This window comes from Aquarana catesbeiana, linkage group LG06 (assembly GCF_042186555.1).
Source record: "Aquarana catesbeiana isolate 2022-GZ linkage group LG06, ASM4218655v1, whole genome shotgun sequence".
NCBI lineage: Eukaryota > Metazoa > Chordata > Amphibia > Anura > Ranidae > Aquarana > Aquarana catesbeiana.
In genome coordinates, this window is record NC_133329.1 from 152,388,349 (window position 1) to 152,405,759 (window position 17,411).

Below are 17,411 nucleotides of genomic sequence, written 5' to 3' on the forward strand. Positions count from 1 at the left end.
CCACCAAGAAGACGAACACAGGCCCGTTGTGCCCATAGTGCCCTTCCTGCTGCATTCGTCAAATCCGAATTGGGAGCCCACCACTTCTGCAGCACCCGTACTTACCCCATTCACTGGCCAACCCCGAATTCAGGTGGAAACAGTTGATTTTATGCCACTGGATTTTTATTCACTGTTTTTCACCGAAGATCTCTATAGATCTACTGTGGACCAAAGCAATTTATATGCTGGTCAACACATCGCCGCTAATCCCCAGTCCTCCCTTGCCAGAGATTGGAGACCAATTACGGTCTCCGAATTTAAGATCTTTCTGGGCCTTTCCCTCAACATGGGCATAACTAAAAAGAGTGAGTTGCGGTTATATTGGTCCACTGACCCAATTTACCATATGCCCTTGTTCTCTGCCTCCATGACTAGGGCACGATACCAGCAGATTTTGCGGTTCATGCACTTCAATGACAATGAACTCTGTCGTCCTCGTGGAGACCTTGAATACGATCAGCTCTACAAATTTCGGCCCCTCGTAAACCACTTCAACCAGCGTTTTGCAGACTTGTTTACGCCCCATCAAGCGTGCCAGATACGGGGTCAAGATGTATAAGCTCTGTGACAGGGCCACAGGCTATACATGTAGTTTTATGGTTTACGAGGGAAAAGATAGTCACGTAGAGCCGACAAACTGCCCTGACTACATGGGAAGCGCTGGCAAGATAGTGTGGGACTTGGTGTCACCCTTATTCGGAAAGGGGTACCATTTATATGTGGACAATTATTACACGAGCGTGCCACTTTTTAGTCACCTTTTTGATCATCAAATTGGAGCATGTGGCAACGTGCGACCTAATCGCTGGGGCTTTCCCCAGCGGCTTGTAGATTCCCGTCTTAGGCTGGGGGAGAGAGCCTGCTTGCGGTGTAATAATTTGCTCGCTATGAACTGGAGGAACAATAAGAATGTTTTCGTTCTTACCTCCCTTCATGCAGACACGACGGTCCAAATTACTACGGCGAGTGGTGTTGTGGAGAAACCCCTCTGTGTCCACGAATATAACCAAAATATGGGAGGGGTGGACCTCAACGACCAGTTGTTGGCGCCGTACCTAGTTGCCCGTAAGGCCAGACGCTGGTACAAAAAAGTGTCTGTATACTTATTTCAATTGGCTTTGGTGAACGCTCATGTGCTATACAGAGCTTCAGGACAGACTGTATCCTTCCTTAAATTCCAGGAAGAGATCGTCAGAGCCCTTCTGTATCCAGACGGTGCTCCACCTCACCTTCCCCAAACAGATGCAGTAAGCTGGCTGCATGGGAGGCATTTTGCTTATGTCCTCCCGAGTACCCCTACCCAACGAGCCCCCCAAAGAAAATGTTGTGTCTGCAGAAAGCGCGGATATAGGCGTGACACCCGGTATTATTGTCCCTCCTGTCCTGGCAATCCTGGTCTTTGCATTGGTGAATGTTTTGAGCGCTACCATACACTAGTTGAGTTTTAGCGTAGGGTATAGCATTGCACAGACAAGGACACACTTTCACAGGGTCTCCCAAGATGCCATTGCATTTTGAGAGACCCAAACCTGGAACCGTTACAGTTTTAAAAGTTACAGTTATAAAAAAAAATGTAAAAAAAAAAAATACACAAAAAAATATAAAATAAAAAAAACAAAAATAGTTGTCGTTTTATTGTTCTCTCTCTCTCTATTTTCTCTCTATTGTTCTGCTCTTTTTTACTGTATTCTATTCTGCAATGTTTTATTGTTGTTATGTTTTATCATGTTTGCTTTTCAGGTATGTAATTTTTTTATAGTTTACTGTGTTTTAACCATTTTTTTGTTTTCAGGTACGCCATTCAGCTGCAGCGCGGATTTATTTATCTTGACAGCAACAGCGTTTGCTCCCACGATACATGAAGCCCTGACTCCAGCGCTGTCGGAGGTGATTTCACCACCACGGTTACATACTTCAGCATATATGCCGAAGCGTGGGGGCAGCAGTGGGTGGAGGAGCGATTTGCTCCTGCCTTTTGCGGGAGGATGCCCCCATGCTTCGGCATATATATATTTTAGGCACAGGTTGCGTTAAATGTTTTATTTTTTACTATATTTTTTTTGTATTTGCTTTGCAGGTATGGTAAGTCTTGCTGTTATACTGTAATGTTATTTTGTCTTATTGTTAACCATCATTTGCTTAGCAGGTACGCCATTCAGTTGCAGCGCGGATTTATTTATCTTGACAGCAACAGCGTTTCCTCCCACGATACATAAAGCCGTGACTCCAGCGCTGTCGGAGGTGATTTCACCACCACAGTTACATACTTCAGCATATATGCCGAAGCGTGGGGGCAGCAGCGGGTGAAGGAGCGATTTGCTCCTGCCTTTTGCGGGAGGATGCCCCCATGCTTCGGCATATATAAACGGTGCATATATGCCCATCATTAGAAGTGGGTGGATGAAGGGAGGTATTCTAATGGTGGGCATACCCACCGATCAATCTCTTTTTTTCGTTCAGCCCACAGGCTGCATGAAAAAAAAGTTTACAATATATGCCCAACAAGGACCAGCAAGGTACTGGTATGTTGCTGGACTTTAAGTGGTTATACCAGAATGATGCCTGCAAGTTTAGGTATCATCTTGGTATCATTCTTTTCAGCCAGCGGTCGGCTTTCATGTAAAAGCAATCCTAGCAGCTAATTAGCCTCTAGACTGCTTTTACAAGCAGTAGGAGGGAATGCCCCCCCCCCCCCCACCGTCTTCCATGTTTTTCTCTGGCTCTCCTGTCCCAACAGGGAACCTGAGAATGCAGCCGTTGATTCGGCCAGCTGACCATAGAGCTGATCAGAGACCAGAATGGCTCCAATCATCTCTATGACCTAAGAAACCTGAAGCTTTATTTTATGACTTAGATTTCGCTGGATGTAAACAGCGCCATTGGGAAATTGGGAAAGCATTTTATCACACCGATCTTGGTGTGGTCAGATGCTTTGAGGGCAGAGGAGAGATCCCTGAGAAAACAATAAAAATGCTAAAAAAAAAAAAAAAAATGAAAGGAACAGTTTAAAAATAAGATAAATAAGCAAACAAATAAGAAAGGAAAAAAAAAAAATAAAAAGCACCCCTGTCCCCCCCGCTCTCGCGTAAAGGCGAACGCAAGCGTCGGTCTGGCTTCAAATGTAAACAGCAATTGCACCATGCATGTGAGGTGTCACCACGAAGGTCAGATCAAGGGCAGTAATTTTAGCAGTAGACCTCCTCTGTAAATCTAAAGTGGTAACCTGTAAAGGCTTTTAAAAATATATTTAGTTTGTCACCACTGCACGTTTGTGTGCAATTTTAAAGCATGTCGTGTTTGGTATCCATGTACTCGGCCTAAGATCATCTTTTTTATTTCATCAAACATTTGGGAAATATAGTGTGTTTTAGTGCATTAAAATTTAAAAAAAGCGTGTTTTTTCCCAAAAAAATGCGTTTGAAAAATCACTGCGCAAATACTGTGTGAAAAAAAAAATGAAACACCCACTATTTTAATCTGTAGGGCATTTGCTTTAAAAAAAATATATAATGTTTGGGGGTTCCAGGTAATTTTCTTGCAAAAAAAATTATTTTTTCATGTAAACAAAAAGTGTCAGAAAGGGCTTTGTCTTCAAGTGGTTAGAAGAGTGGGTGATGTGTGACATAAGCTTCTAAATGTTGTGCATAAAATGTCAGTACAGTTCAAACCCCCCCAAAATTACCCCATTTTGGAAAGTAGACACCCCAAGCTATTTGCTGAGAGGCATGTCGAGTCCATGGAATATTTATTATGTGACACAAGTTGCGGGAAAAAGACAAAATTTTTTTTTTTTTTTTTTGCACAAAGTTGTCACTAAATGATATATTGCTCAAACATGCCATGGGAATATGTGAAATTACACCCCAAAATACATTCTGTTGCTTCTCCTGAGTTCGGGGATACCACATGTGTGAGACTTTTTGGGAGCCTAGCTGCGTACGGGACCCCGAAAACCAAGCCCGCCTTCAGGCTTTCTAAGGGTGTAAATTTTTGATTTCACTTTTCACTGCCTATCACAGTTTCGGAGGCCATGGAATGCCCAGATGGCACAAAACCCCCCCAAATGACCCCATTTTGGAAAGTAGACACCCCAAGCTATTTGCTGAGAGGTATGGCGAGTATTTTGCAGACCTCACTTTTTGTCACAAAGTTTTGAAAATTGAAAAAAGAAAAAAAAAAACATTTTTCTTGTCTTTCTTCATTTTCAAAAACAAATGAGAGCTGCAAAATACTCACCATGCTTCTCAGCAAATAGCTTGGTGTGTCTACTTTCCAAAATGGGGTCATTTGGGGGGGGTTTGTGCTATCTTGGCATTTTATGGCCTACGAAACTGATAGGTAGTGAGGAGTGAATTCAAAAATTTACGCCCTTAAAAATCCTGAAGGCAGTGATTGGTTTTCGGGGACCCGTATGCAGCTAGGCCCCCAAAAAGTCCCACACATGTGGTATCCCCATACTCAGGAGAAGCAGCAGAATGTATTTTGGGGTGTAATTCCACATATGCCCATGGCATGTTTGATAAATATATCATTTAGTGACAACTTTGTGCAAAAAAAAAAAAAGTTTGTCATTTTCCAGAAACTTATGTCAAAATATAAAATATTCCATGGACTCAACATGCCTCTCAGCAAATAGCTTGGGGTGTCTACTTTCCAAAGTGGGGTCATTTGGGGGGGGGGGGGGTTGTGCCATCTTGACATTGTATGGCCTTCAAAACTGTGATAGGTAGTGAGGAGTGAAATCAAAAATTTACGCCCTTCGAAATCCTGAAGGCGGTGCTTGGTTTTCGGGGCCCTGTATGCGGCTAGGCTCCCAAAAAGTCCCACACATGTGGTATCCCCATACTCAGGAGAAGCAGCTAAATGTATTTTGGGGCGCAATTCCACATATAACCATGGCATGTGTGAGCAATATATCATTTAGTGACAACTTTTTGTAAAAAAATGTTTATTTTTATTTTTTTATCATTATTCAATCACTTGGGACAAAAAAAATTAATATTCAATGGGCTAAACATGTCTCTCGGCAATTTTCTCGGGGTGTCTACTTTCCAAAATGGGGTCATTTGGGGGGGTTTTGTACTGCTCTGCCATTTTAGCACCTCAAGAAATGAGATAGGCAGTCATAAACTAAAAGCTGTGTAAATTCCAGAAAATGTACCCTAGTTTGTAAACGCTATAACTTTTGCGCAAACCAATAAATATACGCGTATTGACATTTTTTTTACCAAGGACATGTGGCGGAATACATTTTGGCCTAAATGTATGACTAAAATTTAGTTTATTGGATTTTTTTTATAACAAAAAGTTGAAAATATCATTTTTTTTCAAAATTTTTCGGTCTTTTTACGTTTATAGCGCAAAAAATAAAAACCACAGAGGTGATCAAATACCATCAAAAGAAAGCTCTATTTGTGGGAAGAAAAGGACGCAAATTTCGTTTGGGTACAGCATTCCATGACCGCGCAATTAGCAGTTAAAGCGACGCAGTGCCAAATTGTAAAAAGTGCTCTGGTCAGGAAGGGGGTAAATCCTTCCGGGGCTGAAGTGGTTAAACAAAATGTCCAGTTTACTGTCCTTCAGGCCTTAGGGGGGCTGGACTGGCCAATGTGAGTAGAAAATGTCCCAGCATCAGTGGGAGCAAACAATCATTAGTTTTAACAGGAGGAACAGTGCCCATTGGTTGGTTTGAATGGGAGGAATAGTGCCCCATCGGCAGTGTCAGTGAGAGTAATCATGCCCCATCATTGGTCTTAGCAGGAGGAATAGTGCCCCATCAATAGAGTCAGTGGGAGGAATGGTGCCTCATAATTTGTCTCAATTGGAGGAACAGTGTGTCAAGGGCTGAATAGAGGCACGCAAATGGCCATATCTGGCCCCCGGGTTGCAGTTTGGAGACCACTATCCTAGACAGTGACAGGTGGACTATGACATTTTCTCTGGAAAAGAGGGTACTGCACACTCTATAGAAGTGTAAGCAGGGGTGTAATGCTGGTGAGCAAGTCCAGAAATTACAAAAACAATGAATCATCAATAAAAGAACTTAAGGAGGAGGATTACTGCACACCTGAGCGACATAATTTCTCACAACCAGACCATTCCAAACAGGAATGTTTTGGTTCTTTAACCAAAAAAATACTCAGGAAAGTATGATCATTTGGTTTGGCACAAAAGATAATAGACTGAGCGTGGAACTTTTAAATTACTACTAAAACAGTTTTATGACCTCAGTGACTCTTTCTCTTCTCCTCCCATTCCATAGCTCTCCTTTTTATCTGACTAACGTTCTCCCTTTAGTTACTATGTGATGTGTTTTTATTTTGTTTTTGTTCTATTCAAAGATTGCTGTTCTTAACATTTTGCTAATGGTTTGTGTATAAGTATTGCTTGGACCTTAGAAGAAGGGAGTACTCCCTGAAAGTTTGTCCTAAAAATGTAACCGTATCGCAGACATTACTCAACTGTGTTGTTTCTTGGAATAGAAAAATCTTATCATGATGCCCCCTGCTGAGAGTAGTCTGTTGCAGTATGTTGGCATGGCTTCTGGGAGTGCCTGGTCCATTGGGTAATTTGCATGCAAGACTGGGTGCCCTAACTAAAGTATGATTGTAACTGGGACCTTTTTTCTAGGTTAACTGGTATAGCAATGTGAATGATTCCCTCTGTTAATGCCACTCTATATAGGGTACTTTCACATTGAGGTAGTTTTCAGGCGTTTTAATGCTAAAAATCGGCTGAAAACTGCCTCTCATGCCTCTCACACTGGGGCGGTGGCTTGCGGAATGGGAAAAAAAGTCCTGCAAGCAGCATCTTTGGGGTGGTGTAGGAGCGTTGTATACAGCGCTCCTACACTGCCTCTGGCCACTGGAATGAATGAGCAGCGCTTCCGAAGCGCCGCTACACAGGCGCTATTAACCCCTTCTTCAGCCACTAGCGGGGGTTAAAAGCGCCCTGCTAGCGGCCCAAAAGCGCCGCTACAACTATGGTAAAATGCAGCTAAAACTAGCTGCTCTTTCCCGCTAATGGGCCCGCCGCCCCAGTGTGAAAGTACCCTTAGTGCAGTAAACCTAAAAATAATTGTAGCAGTCTAGCTGTAATAAATACGTTTTACTGAAAAGGTAACTTACAGTTTCAGTTTGGCCGTAGCCTTCATAAATGTCTAGTCCAGTAGTGGCTTTCCATTGCTCCATTACCTGGGGGTTGATGGGCTCTCCGGCACTTATACAGTGTTTAAGGCTCTTGAACTTATAACTAAAAAAAAATATATATTGGATTCTTGTTTAAGACTGTTCTATACTCTATATTCTTATTGTGTATAAAACACTTACAATATAAAATGTGGAATACATTATTTGTTCCCAGTAATGACAAGAGTTAGGTAAAACTGTTGTTTTACTTTTAAGCTTAGAGTGGAGAGGGATTGAAACAGCTGTCAGGTTTTTAGTGTTCCCTGTGCCACCATTAGGTACATTCTCCATCTCTAGGTCCTGTTTACCATTCTAACCAAAAGTGCAAGTAAAAGAAAATCCAAAATTTTGGCTTGTTCCCAAAACAGGAATAGTGGGAATATCTTACAATGGGTTCACTAGTTCTGATGACAACCACGGATTCCTTCATTTTAGAGGGATTTTCTCTTACTACCTGTTTTGGCTACAGGACAGGAAGTGAAGGGTAATCTCCCCAATGGGACACAGATGGCCAAAATAAACCTCCTTACCTCTCAATTACTCTATCCGAAAAAAAGAAGCTTTTCCCTTAGTTCCAATTTAAAAGGAAATGTGAATATTATAATGTGAAATTTCAGATAAATAACTTATTACAACCACAGTGCAAGAAAAATGACGATTACTGGGTCACAGCAAAATGAACGACAAGCCAGTCTTCACAAAACAGATTTTTCATGAAGTAAAGTTCTTGGTTAGATTACATGGTAACAGATGGGATGTTTCCCTGTCCTTGCATTGCAATATTTTTCCTGAGATCACATCACAAGCTGGAAAATTGGAATAAAAAGTAGGTTTTCGTTCAATGCTCAGAACTTTACCTCCATCCTTTTTTTTTAAACAAAAAATAGTTGTCGCCCTAAATAGTATTTATAGTTAAGTACTTATTGACATTAAAGCATATTTAAAGTGGGAGTCCGACGACCAATCTTTTTTTTTTTTTTTTTAGGTCATAGAGGCACTTTGCTAATCCCAAAATAATACTTACAGTTTGGGAGTAATATTTCCGCCTCTGTCTGTTTTCGTACTGAAGAATAACTTTTAAAATGTGATGCTGGCTGTTTCCATCTTGCTTGTGGGCATGTGAAGCCCACAAGCATTGATTTCCTGGATGCGGTGAATGCTGTTCATTCACAGCTTGTTCACAGGCATGATCATTGTTCCCGCACTGAATCTTGGGAAGTCTGACACTAAGCTCCCAGGAGACAGTGCGGCGCCGGGGAAAGGCAATAAACACGCCTACTCCCATGGGAGGAGAGACAGGAAGTGCCACAATAAAGTACAATATAAAGGTAATTATAGCGATAAAAAAAATTTTCGTGCGGCATTTGAACATCTATGCAATTAACTGAAGGGGGTAAGATTAAGTTAAAAATTTGAGTGGAACCCCGCTTTAAACCTCAAAAATGTATAATTTTGCTGCTTACTAGTCCTTAGACAGATCAAAATGTAGCCGGTTCAGCAGGAATTTCGATTCATCTATGGGCAGGGAAGTTGTACTGAAGTCAATCTATCGATCTATTTCAGTATATTCCGCCTGTTGGATTTTTTTCGTTCAATCACTACCGGTAGCTATAGCTGCCAGCAGTGATCAAGCTGCCAGAATACAAATAGCACAGCATTATGCCGCATACACACGGTCGGACTTTTCGACCGGACTGGTCCGATGGACGCCGACGGACCAAATCCGGCGGACAATCCGATCGTGTGTGGGCTTCACCGGACCTTCAGCGGACGTTTCCAGTCGATAATCTGACGGACTTTAGATTTGGAACATGCTTCAAATCTTTACGTTGTAACTCCGTTGGACTCAGAAATCCGCTCGTCTGTATGCTAGTCCGACGGACAAAAACCCACGCTAGGGCAGCTATTGGCTACTAGCTATCAACTTCCTCATTTTAGTCCGGTCATACGTCATCAGGTACGAATCCGTCTGACTTTTGTGTGATCGTATGTAGTTAAGTCCGTTCATTAGAAAGTCCGCCGCAAGTCCGCCAAAAGTCTGTCGAAAGTCTGTCGGACGGGCTGTCGGACTTTTGTAGCCGAACAGTCCGACCGTGTGTACGCGGCATTAGGGATCCCCCATCAACACAGTCAGTGGATCGAGCAATTTTCTTTCCTTGAACCCTTGGTTGAAGGAAATAAATTTGCATAATGTATGGCCATCCTATGTAACTGCATTCATTTTCTTTTTGTCCAGGCTTTTTTCCCCTTTCTTGTCATCTGGCAATAATGCAAATACCACCTTTTATATGTCCCTTATTGTCTACGCTCACTTTTCCATGGTATATTGTATATAGAAAGTGCCATCTGTGAATGGGGGAGAGAATCCTGTGACTGATCAAACTCTCCCCCATTCAAAGATTGGTTACAAGCAGTGTAATTCATGAATTAAGTTTTCACAATGAAGAAGGAGGAAGGAGGGGGCATATCCCCATCTGTTCTGCAGGAAGACCTGAAGCTGTTAGCCATTGCAGTGCCAGAAGTTCAGAGACAGGGACAAGCGCCCCTGTAATGTCATCTATTTACTACTTGATATAAAGCACATATGGCATTAAATCAATAGATTCAATATTATGTATGTGTTAGAGCAATGTGTTATGGTAAATGGCAGAATTTATATACACCAATCCGCCATAACTTTATGACTACCTACCTAATATTGAGCAGTGCAATTGGAATGCTGTGCGAGAAACTACATGGAAACGTGGGTTTCCTGCACTGTAGTCTAGTGTGAGTGGGCCCTAAATCTTCCCAGTGGAGTTAAAGACAGAATTTTAAAAAATTGGCAGGGGTTCTAACCCTTCTACTCTACCCAAAATTTAATAAAAGTTTTGGCTATTCAGAAAAATTAATAACTGGATAGGGAGGTTGTTAATATAAATTAAGGCCCATTCACACCTGATGCAGTGAGATGCATTTTTGACTGCCCTCCAACTACTTAGACAGTCCAAAATTCAGGTTATCCTATGGACATAGTTCACACTATTGCAGTGCAGGGCAGTGAAAAAAGTACAGCATGCTGCCTTTTTCTGCACTAGAAATTTACAAAAATGCACTGCAACGCAGCGTAGTGCACATAAAAGCCCAAAGAAGAAGGAAGTGACCTCAAAGGAAATGCAAGCTTAGGAAAAATTAACCGCAAATGTGCGTAAAAAATGCGTGCCAAATGCACGTCACTGCACATGCAAAAACGTGCAGTTTCTGGTGTGAATCAGCTTCTAAGAGACTCATGCAAATATGAAGGGGTGAGTTTGCTAGAAGAATCACAACCTCTATTTTTTATAGAATAAAGCTACAACTGCAAGTACAGTGTAACAATCCATCTTAAAAGTTACTATCTTTCACAATATATCTGTGGTTGATGGTATACACAATATTACTGCTTTGAAGTTTTTTATTCTATCTTGTGCAACACATAATTTTACCTATCAAGGTTGTGTAGCACCATCATGCGATAAAGAGTCGGAGCTGAGCAGAATGTTGTGACTGGGTACTTGACAAGTGTCTGTATAAAAAAGAGAAACATATTTGTTTCCATGAAATACAGTATGTTACTTAATGTAGTATATAACATCTGTGATAAAAATAGCTTGTTTACTTAATGACTTTACTGTACTGCCTTTACATAGAACAATACGTAAGCCTACCAAAGCCTGAATTCTACTACTTATGTGTACAAAAAAATAAAAATCAATGCCAAGCAAAGTAAAATACAGAACACAAAAGTCTGGCTAGTTTATGAAGGTTACTATTTGCAAAACATTAGAAAATTGTGTACATTTCCTTTACAAATCAGCCAACTCTATTCTTTTAAAACTTTAACCTGAAAAAAAACAATAAAGCAGAGCAATAGAGCAAGTGATTGCTGATAGTAATAATACAGGTAGACTTCTTTTAGACTTCTTTCCTTAATCAGATCTTCAGACATTAAATCTTTAATTTACTTATATTTCTCAATAGCCACAACGACTATAACTCCATTTTGTGTACATCAAAGGCCTTTATAAATCCAGTTATCACCTTGTAAAAATAGCAGTGGCATCATCACTGTCCTGTACATAGCCTGTTTAGAAAGCAGAGCTGTGGGAAGGACCCAGCAAGCCCCACCCACTACAGGCTGCCTGCAGAAACTACAAAAGTGGGGGATTCAAGACCAGTCACCCTGCACAAGGAGAAAGAGCAGCAGTGACCGGTCTTTATTACAGGAAGCGCTTGCATAGAGGCAAAGTTTCACACTGGATTGCAGATCATATCTGGAAGATATACATAAAACACGCCAAGATTAATTAATTAGTAATAATACACATGCCTCTTGTATTTAACCAGGGTTCAGCTTTAGTAAAACCAGACCTAAAATGTCAGTGCAGACAATGGTTGTTTGCATTGTGTCTACTGTGTGCATCTGAACAGTTCTAATGCTGAGCTTTAATGGACATCTTGCCTTTATGATTATGCCTGTTACCCATTCATGGAGAAATCTAGAAAATAAAAATGCATAGCTGAACTGTTTATTTTATGCAAAATCAACACTTTTTATGGGCTTGCACCAGTTTTGGAAAATGCAGTATTCTAAGACATAGGTACGGGGTACAGGTCATCTGCCTGTAGGTATAGCAAGCATGGCTGATAGGGGTACATTTTGATGTACAACGGCTTTTAAAAAAAGGACATTAAACAGGACTAAGCCCTACTGAAAGAGTTTTTGAGCAGAAAACTAAATGCGTATAAGAGCTTAGAAAACATTTTATGTGCTTTACATTCCCCAAGCTTCCTGTGGAATCTACACTATATAAATGTGCCTAAAGACCAACAGGTGGCTTACTGTGCATACACAAGCCAACCACCTAATGATTGTTATTAAAATGACTGTTGTACAAACCTACAAGTTCATTTCAAGCAAACTTTCATATTTGTTCCTATGGAGGAGGTAATGGGGGAGCTGCGGGTTCCAGCCTGTCATAAGGGGAAGACTGGCAAACAGCCAGTAAAATCTATTTTGCCAAATCCATTCTTCCCCTAAACAGAGGGTCAACCCAGAAGGCCTACAGACATATGAATGGTTCCTGATAAGAGTGTAAATGGATCGAATCAGGTGAACATAAACAAATTTGCAGACACATTTATCTAATTGTAGTTTAAAGCCTTGGGAATGTGACCTGTGTGTACATAGTCTACGCAGACTTCATCAATTTTTACTCTTCAAAAATATCTTTACTAATGATTCATAATCTGGTATATGATCACTGTTCCATTAGACTACTTTCATGTGACTTACTTCCAAAATGACTTCTGCATCAAATCTTGGCATACCGTGGGCAAATACACATGAACCTTGGATCCAAGGAGAGAAGACGCTACTCCAAGCTGACTTTGCCCAGCCTGTATCTGAAGCATTCCAAAACACATCTGAAGGTAACAAGTCCAGCCAATACCTACAAAAGGAAACCACTACTGCTTACTATTTTTTGTGTAATATAGTTATAATTCATTGATAAAGGTGTCCAATAATTATTTTACCCGCTGTATATACTGTGCATATGGGGAAATACATAGAGTAAAATATACCAGAAAAGTGTGACCATTTGTACAATGGCAGGTTATATAAGCATAAACTAAATGTCTTTCCAAACAAAGGACTTTCAAAACATCACAAAAACTTCTTCTGACAATACTTGAATATGTCAGCAAGCCCACATGCTTACCATGTCTGTAGTACATAGAGAGAAAAAGAGCACCCGGTTCGAGAAACCGAGTAAGAGGTTACTTTAGCTATAGGTATTAATCATACCAAAATCCTGGCATTAATTCCAAATATGTAAATTGTATTAAATATATTGTTATACAAACATCAAAATATGGCTGAAAAAACTATCAATTAAAGGTAGTATCAAAAGACTACCAATTTAGTCCGAGAGGGACTTAATTGCTGTTGTCATGATCAGATTGGACAGACTGTACAAAACATAAAACAATACAAAACAAAAACAAGACAACATGTGACATTGTCCAGACGCATTGAGTTAGCAAGCAGTCAATCAAAATTATGTAATTAAATTTGGTGGTTGGGTAATAGGTACCCCTAATTGCCAAATGAACCTGATTGACTGCCTGCAAATCAATAGAGATGAAAAAAAGGGGGGGGGGAGGGTAGGAGGAAAATGGGGGAGGGGATGCGAGCAGCTCGGTGAGCAATGAGAGGAAATCTCTGTGATGACTGGCTACCTGAAAGAGTTAATGATGGTATTATTCAGAAGTTCATAGACGAATCGATGTATTAATTGATGTTATCCATGAAAAGATATTGGTATTCCCCTCTGACAAGTACATAGGCCTGTGCAGTTGCCTTTTCTCTAGCCCTGTACGGTAGTTGTGTCCCAGGCATGCACACTGGCCAATAGCCTCAGGTTACCCAGAATTGTGAGAAAAAGTGTATTATTTCTATTGTCTTTGGTCTTACCAGTGAAAATCACTTTGTGCTGCAAGCAACTGGCCCAGTCTGCTTAACCACATCAATACTGGGCACTTTCACCCCCTTCCTGCTCAGGCCAAATTTCAGGTTTCAGCACTGTCACACCTTGAATGACAATTGCGTTGTCATGCAACGCTGTACCCAAATTACATTTTTATATATTTTTTTTAGACAGATAGAGCTTTCTTTTGGTGGTATTTAATCACAACTGGGTTCTTTTATTTTTTGCTAAACAAAGGAAAAAAGACCAATCATTTTGGGGAAAAAAATGTTTTTCTAAGTTTCTGTTCTAAAATTTTGCAAATAAGTAGTTTTCCTTCTTCACTGATGTACACTGATGGGGCTGCAATGATAGGTGGCACCGATTGGCATTGATGGGACTGCACTGATAACCAGGGCAATGATTATAATTGTAAACAATGTACTCACTGTGCCCTGTCAAACTTGCCAGTTATCGGCTCTCCTTTCCTCACACAGAGACAGTGTGTGAGGAAAGGAATGCCAATAACCGCAAGTCTATTTACATGTGACCAGCTGTGATTGGGCACAGCTGATTACATGGTAAAGGGCTGCTGTGATTGGTCCTTTACTGCGATTTGAGATCAGCTGTGCCCAAAGAATACAGCACCCACAGAGCGCTCCTGATACACCCCCCAGGGGGTGCGTGGGAGGACGTCCGTGGACATTTTCCCAGAACTGGAGAGCCGCATTGTAGCCGTCTTTTGGTTATAGTGTGGGCAGGAAGGGGTTAAAGAGATCAGGGTATCTGAACTGTCACATATCCTGGATATGTTGTCCATTGGAGGAAACTAAAATATTCACTGCAAGGTATTGAAGAATCATAAATAACATAATGCTACTTGCCTTGCATTAACAGTTAATCCAATGGGAAAACTGCAGTGACTATGTTCCGTCATCTTTGGAGCGCCGGTCGTTCCACTAGTGAAATAGATAGTCATTGGGTCGGTGCTCCTTGTCCTCACACAGATGTGTTTGTCACTAGCTGCCCTGAAACCAGTTCAAAGAAAGTTTCATATCACAGTTTTATGCCCCGTACACACGGTCGGATTTTCCGACGGAAAATGTGCGATCGGAGCTAGTTGTCGGAAATTCCGACCGTGTGTGGGCTCCATCGGACATTTTACATCGGATTTTCCGACACACAAAGTTTGAGAGCAGGCTATAAAATTTTCCGACAACAAAATCCGATCGTGTCAATTCTGACTGTGTGTGGCCAATTCCGACGCACAAAGTACCACGCATGCTCAGAAGAAATTCCGAGACGGAACAGCTCGGTCTGGTAAAATTAGCGTTCGGAATGGATACAGCACTTTCATCACGCTGCAATGTTTTAAATTGTTTAATACAGCGCACTCTCTTCTTCTTTATAATGTGAGAAGAATGAAGTAGTTTTTCTGCTCATATTCACACAGGCTTCTCACAAACTTCTTACTTTATTATTTATCATGATTCCCTCAATATATTTTGATTTGTCACATCTCACCAAATTTCTTTTTTGTTGTTTTATTTTTTTGTTTTGTATTTTTTTCAAGGCTGATTTTTTTTTAGTTTTGTTTTGTATTTTTTTCAAGGCTGATTATTGTTTTTTTTGGGGGGTTTGTATTTTTTTCCAGGCTGATGTATTTTTTTAGTTTTTTTGGGTTTTACTCCATAATATTTGTATGTGTGTTTTGTGTGTCAAGTTACCACAACACCATTATTATCTTGTATTATTTAATCTCAAGGAGGTTGCTTGGTGTTGGTGTCCCTTGTTAATTTCACATTGTAGTTTTGAAATGTACCTGCCTCCTCACAAACAAACTGTCCTTTTTGAAGGAAAACACACATAGGCGAGTATAATTGAACCAAAAATTCCTTTATTAAGGGCTCAGAACCAAACAAAGAGGGAGGCAACGCTGGAGAAACAGCAGAAATTGGCGAAGCCTTTGGCCCCCAGGGCACACATCAATTATTTTACTGCAAAATTGGTGGCCTGAGGAGTCCATATCTAAGGGAGTTCAATCTGGTCCAGAAGTCCCAGAGATCATGAAAGCAGCAGATGACATCCGTGTCCCCAGGCTGTGGTCATACAAGAGACTGCATCTTTTGTCAGACCAGACTGAACCCAGGGCCATCACTCTCTGGTCTTCCTTCCACGCTTCCTTCCACGCTGTGGCTGTGGTGGTGTAGTTGTGGCAGGAGGAGGATGGTCCAACTCAATCACGTCGGTATTGGGTGTAATTTCGCCACTCACCCCCTTAGTTAGGACTTTATAAAGAAGTTTCTCACACATGAGGCGTTGACCCTCCTGCATGCCCTTCAGTTTGGTGGCAGCCATGCAGGCAAAGGCCTCTTCAGGAGTGGGTAAGGCTCTGAGGGATGCAGAAGCCTCCTGAATGAGCCTGAGCGCTGAATCCTGCACGTGACTCCCCTTCCGGGCTCTTTTGTTTGGAAGGAGGAGGGGAGGAACCTGCGATTCTGTCAGGCTCCTACTGGGCCCACGCTTCTCCTGGCTGCCACTTAGCCCCGCCTCCTCCTGGCTGCCACTAACCCCCGCCTCCTCCTGGCTGCCACATTCCACAGCCTCCTCCTGTGTGCCACATTCCAGAGCCTCGTCCTGGCAGAGGTCTTCCTGTGTATGAAAAAGGGACATAGTTTTAGTTTTTTATTCATCAATCACACACAATTTTCATCTCATGACTGTTGCAAATTGAATGTTAACAAATATAACAGACTATCCTTCTGAGCCCAGCATTTTTCATTCTTGTCCCAATTATTTTTGCCCACTACTGTCTATTGATGTGTAAAAAACTGTATTAAATCAGCAATTAGTGATCAATAATAACATCTAGTAAAGATCATTTATTTATTGACCAAAAATCTGTAGAAGAATGCTATACCTGACTCCATCTGGGCTCCTCCACTTCTTCCTGGCTGGAAGTCCCAGGTTGGACATCGGAAGCCTCAGCTGGGGTGGAAGGAAGAGTGGAAGGAAGAGTGGAAGGAAGGGTTGAGAGGGATTCTCTGACTCCAGTCTGGTCTGACAGAAATCGCAGTCTCTCATAGTACCACAGCCTGGGGACATAAACGTCATCTGCTGCAGCTCCGGATCTCTGGGAATCCGTGACCTTCTTGCGCTCCCTTAGATAAGTGCTCCTCAGGCCACCAATTTTGGCTTTTAAATAGGGGATGTTTGCCGTAGGGATCACCAGCTTCACCAACTCCAGCAGTTTCTCCAGCGCTGCCTGCCTCTTTTGTTTATGATTATAATGTGGATGTTTCACCTGCCACAGACAGGGCAGCTCCCTGTATTTATCTATGAACAGGGGGAGGAAGTTGTGGTCATTGAAGCCATCCATTTTATCTGCAAGACACAAGACAAGACAAACCCTAATGTCAGGCAAAACTCTCTTAATCTTGTTACAATATAGGCCTCAATCTAGAAGCAGCATAGGCCCAAGTTTTGCTCTTACCTTCCTTATCACGATCGGCACCTCCGATACTCCTTCCTCCGCTCACAGATCGTACGTACTACGCACGCGTGTTACGCTTTATACACACTGCACATGCGTGTAACTCCGCCCGCCCCTGACGTTCTTTCTAGTCTATTCTCCACCCCTTCTCGTTCAGCGCAGTGGGGGAAGAGCACATGGCGGAGACACAGCAGGTGCGTG

The 17,411-nt window shown here is 41.6% G+C and overlaps 1 protein-coding gene across 1 annotated transcript in view; it reads right to left on the reverse strand.

Moving 5' to 3' along the window:
- LOC141101762 (acyl-coenzyme A synthetase ACSM3, mitochondrial-like) overlaps window positions 1-17,411 on the reverse strand; it is a 96,479-nt gene that overhangs the window by 24,068 nt on the left and 55,000 nt on the right. Inside the window, exons 5-8 of the mRNA XM_073591067.1 lie at window positions 14,602-14,745; window positions 12,544-12,700; window positions 10,694-10,773; window positions 7,170-7,293 (exon numbers count right to left, since the gene is read on the reverse strand). Coding sequence (XP_073447168.1) covers window positions 7,170-7,293; window positions 10,694-10,773; window positions 12,544-12,700; window positions 14,602-14,745 — 505 coding nt within the window. The remainder of the gene's footprint in view (window positions 1-7,169; window positions 7,294-10,693; window positions 10,774-12,543; window positions 12,701-14,601; window positions 14,746-17,411) is intronic.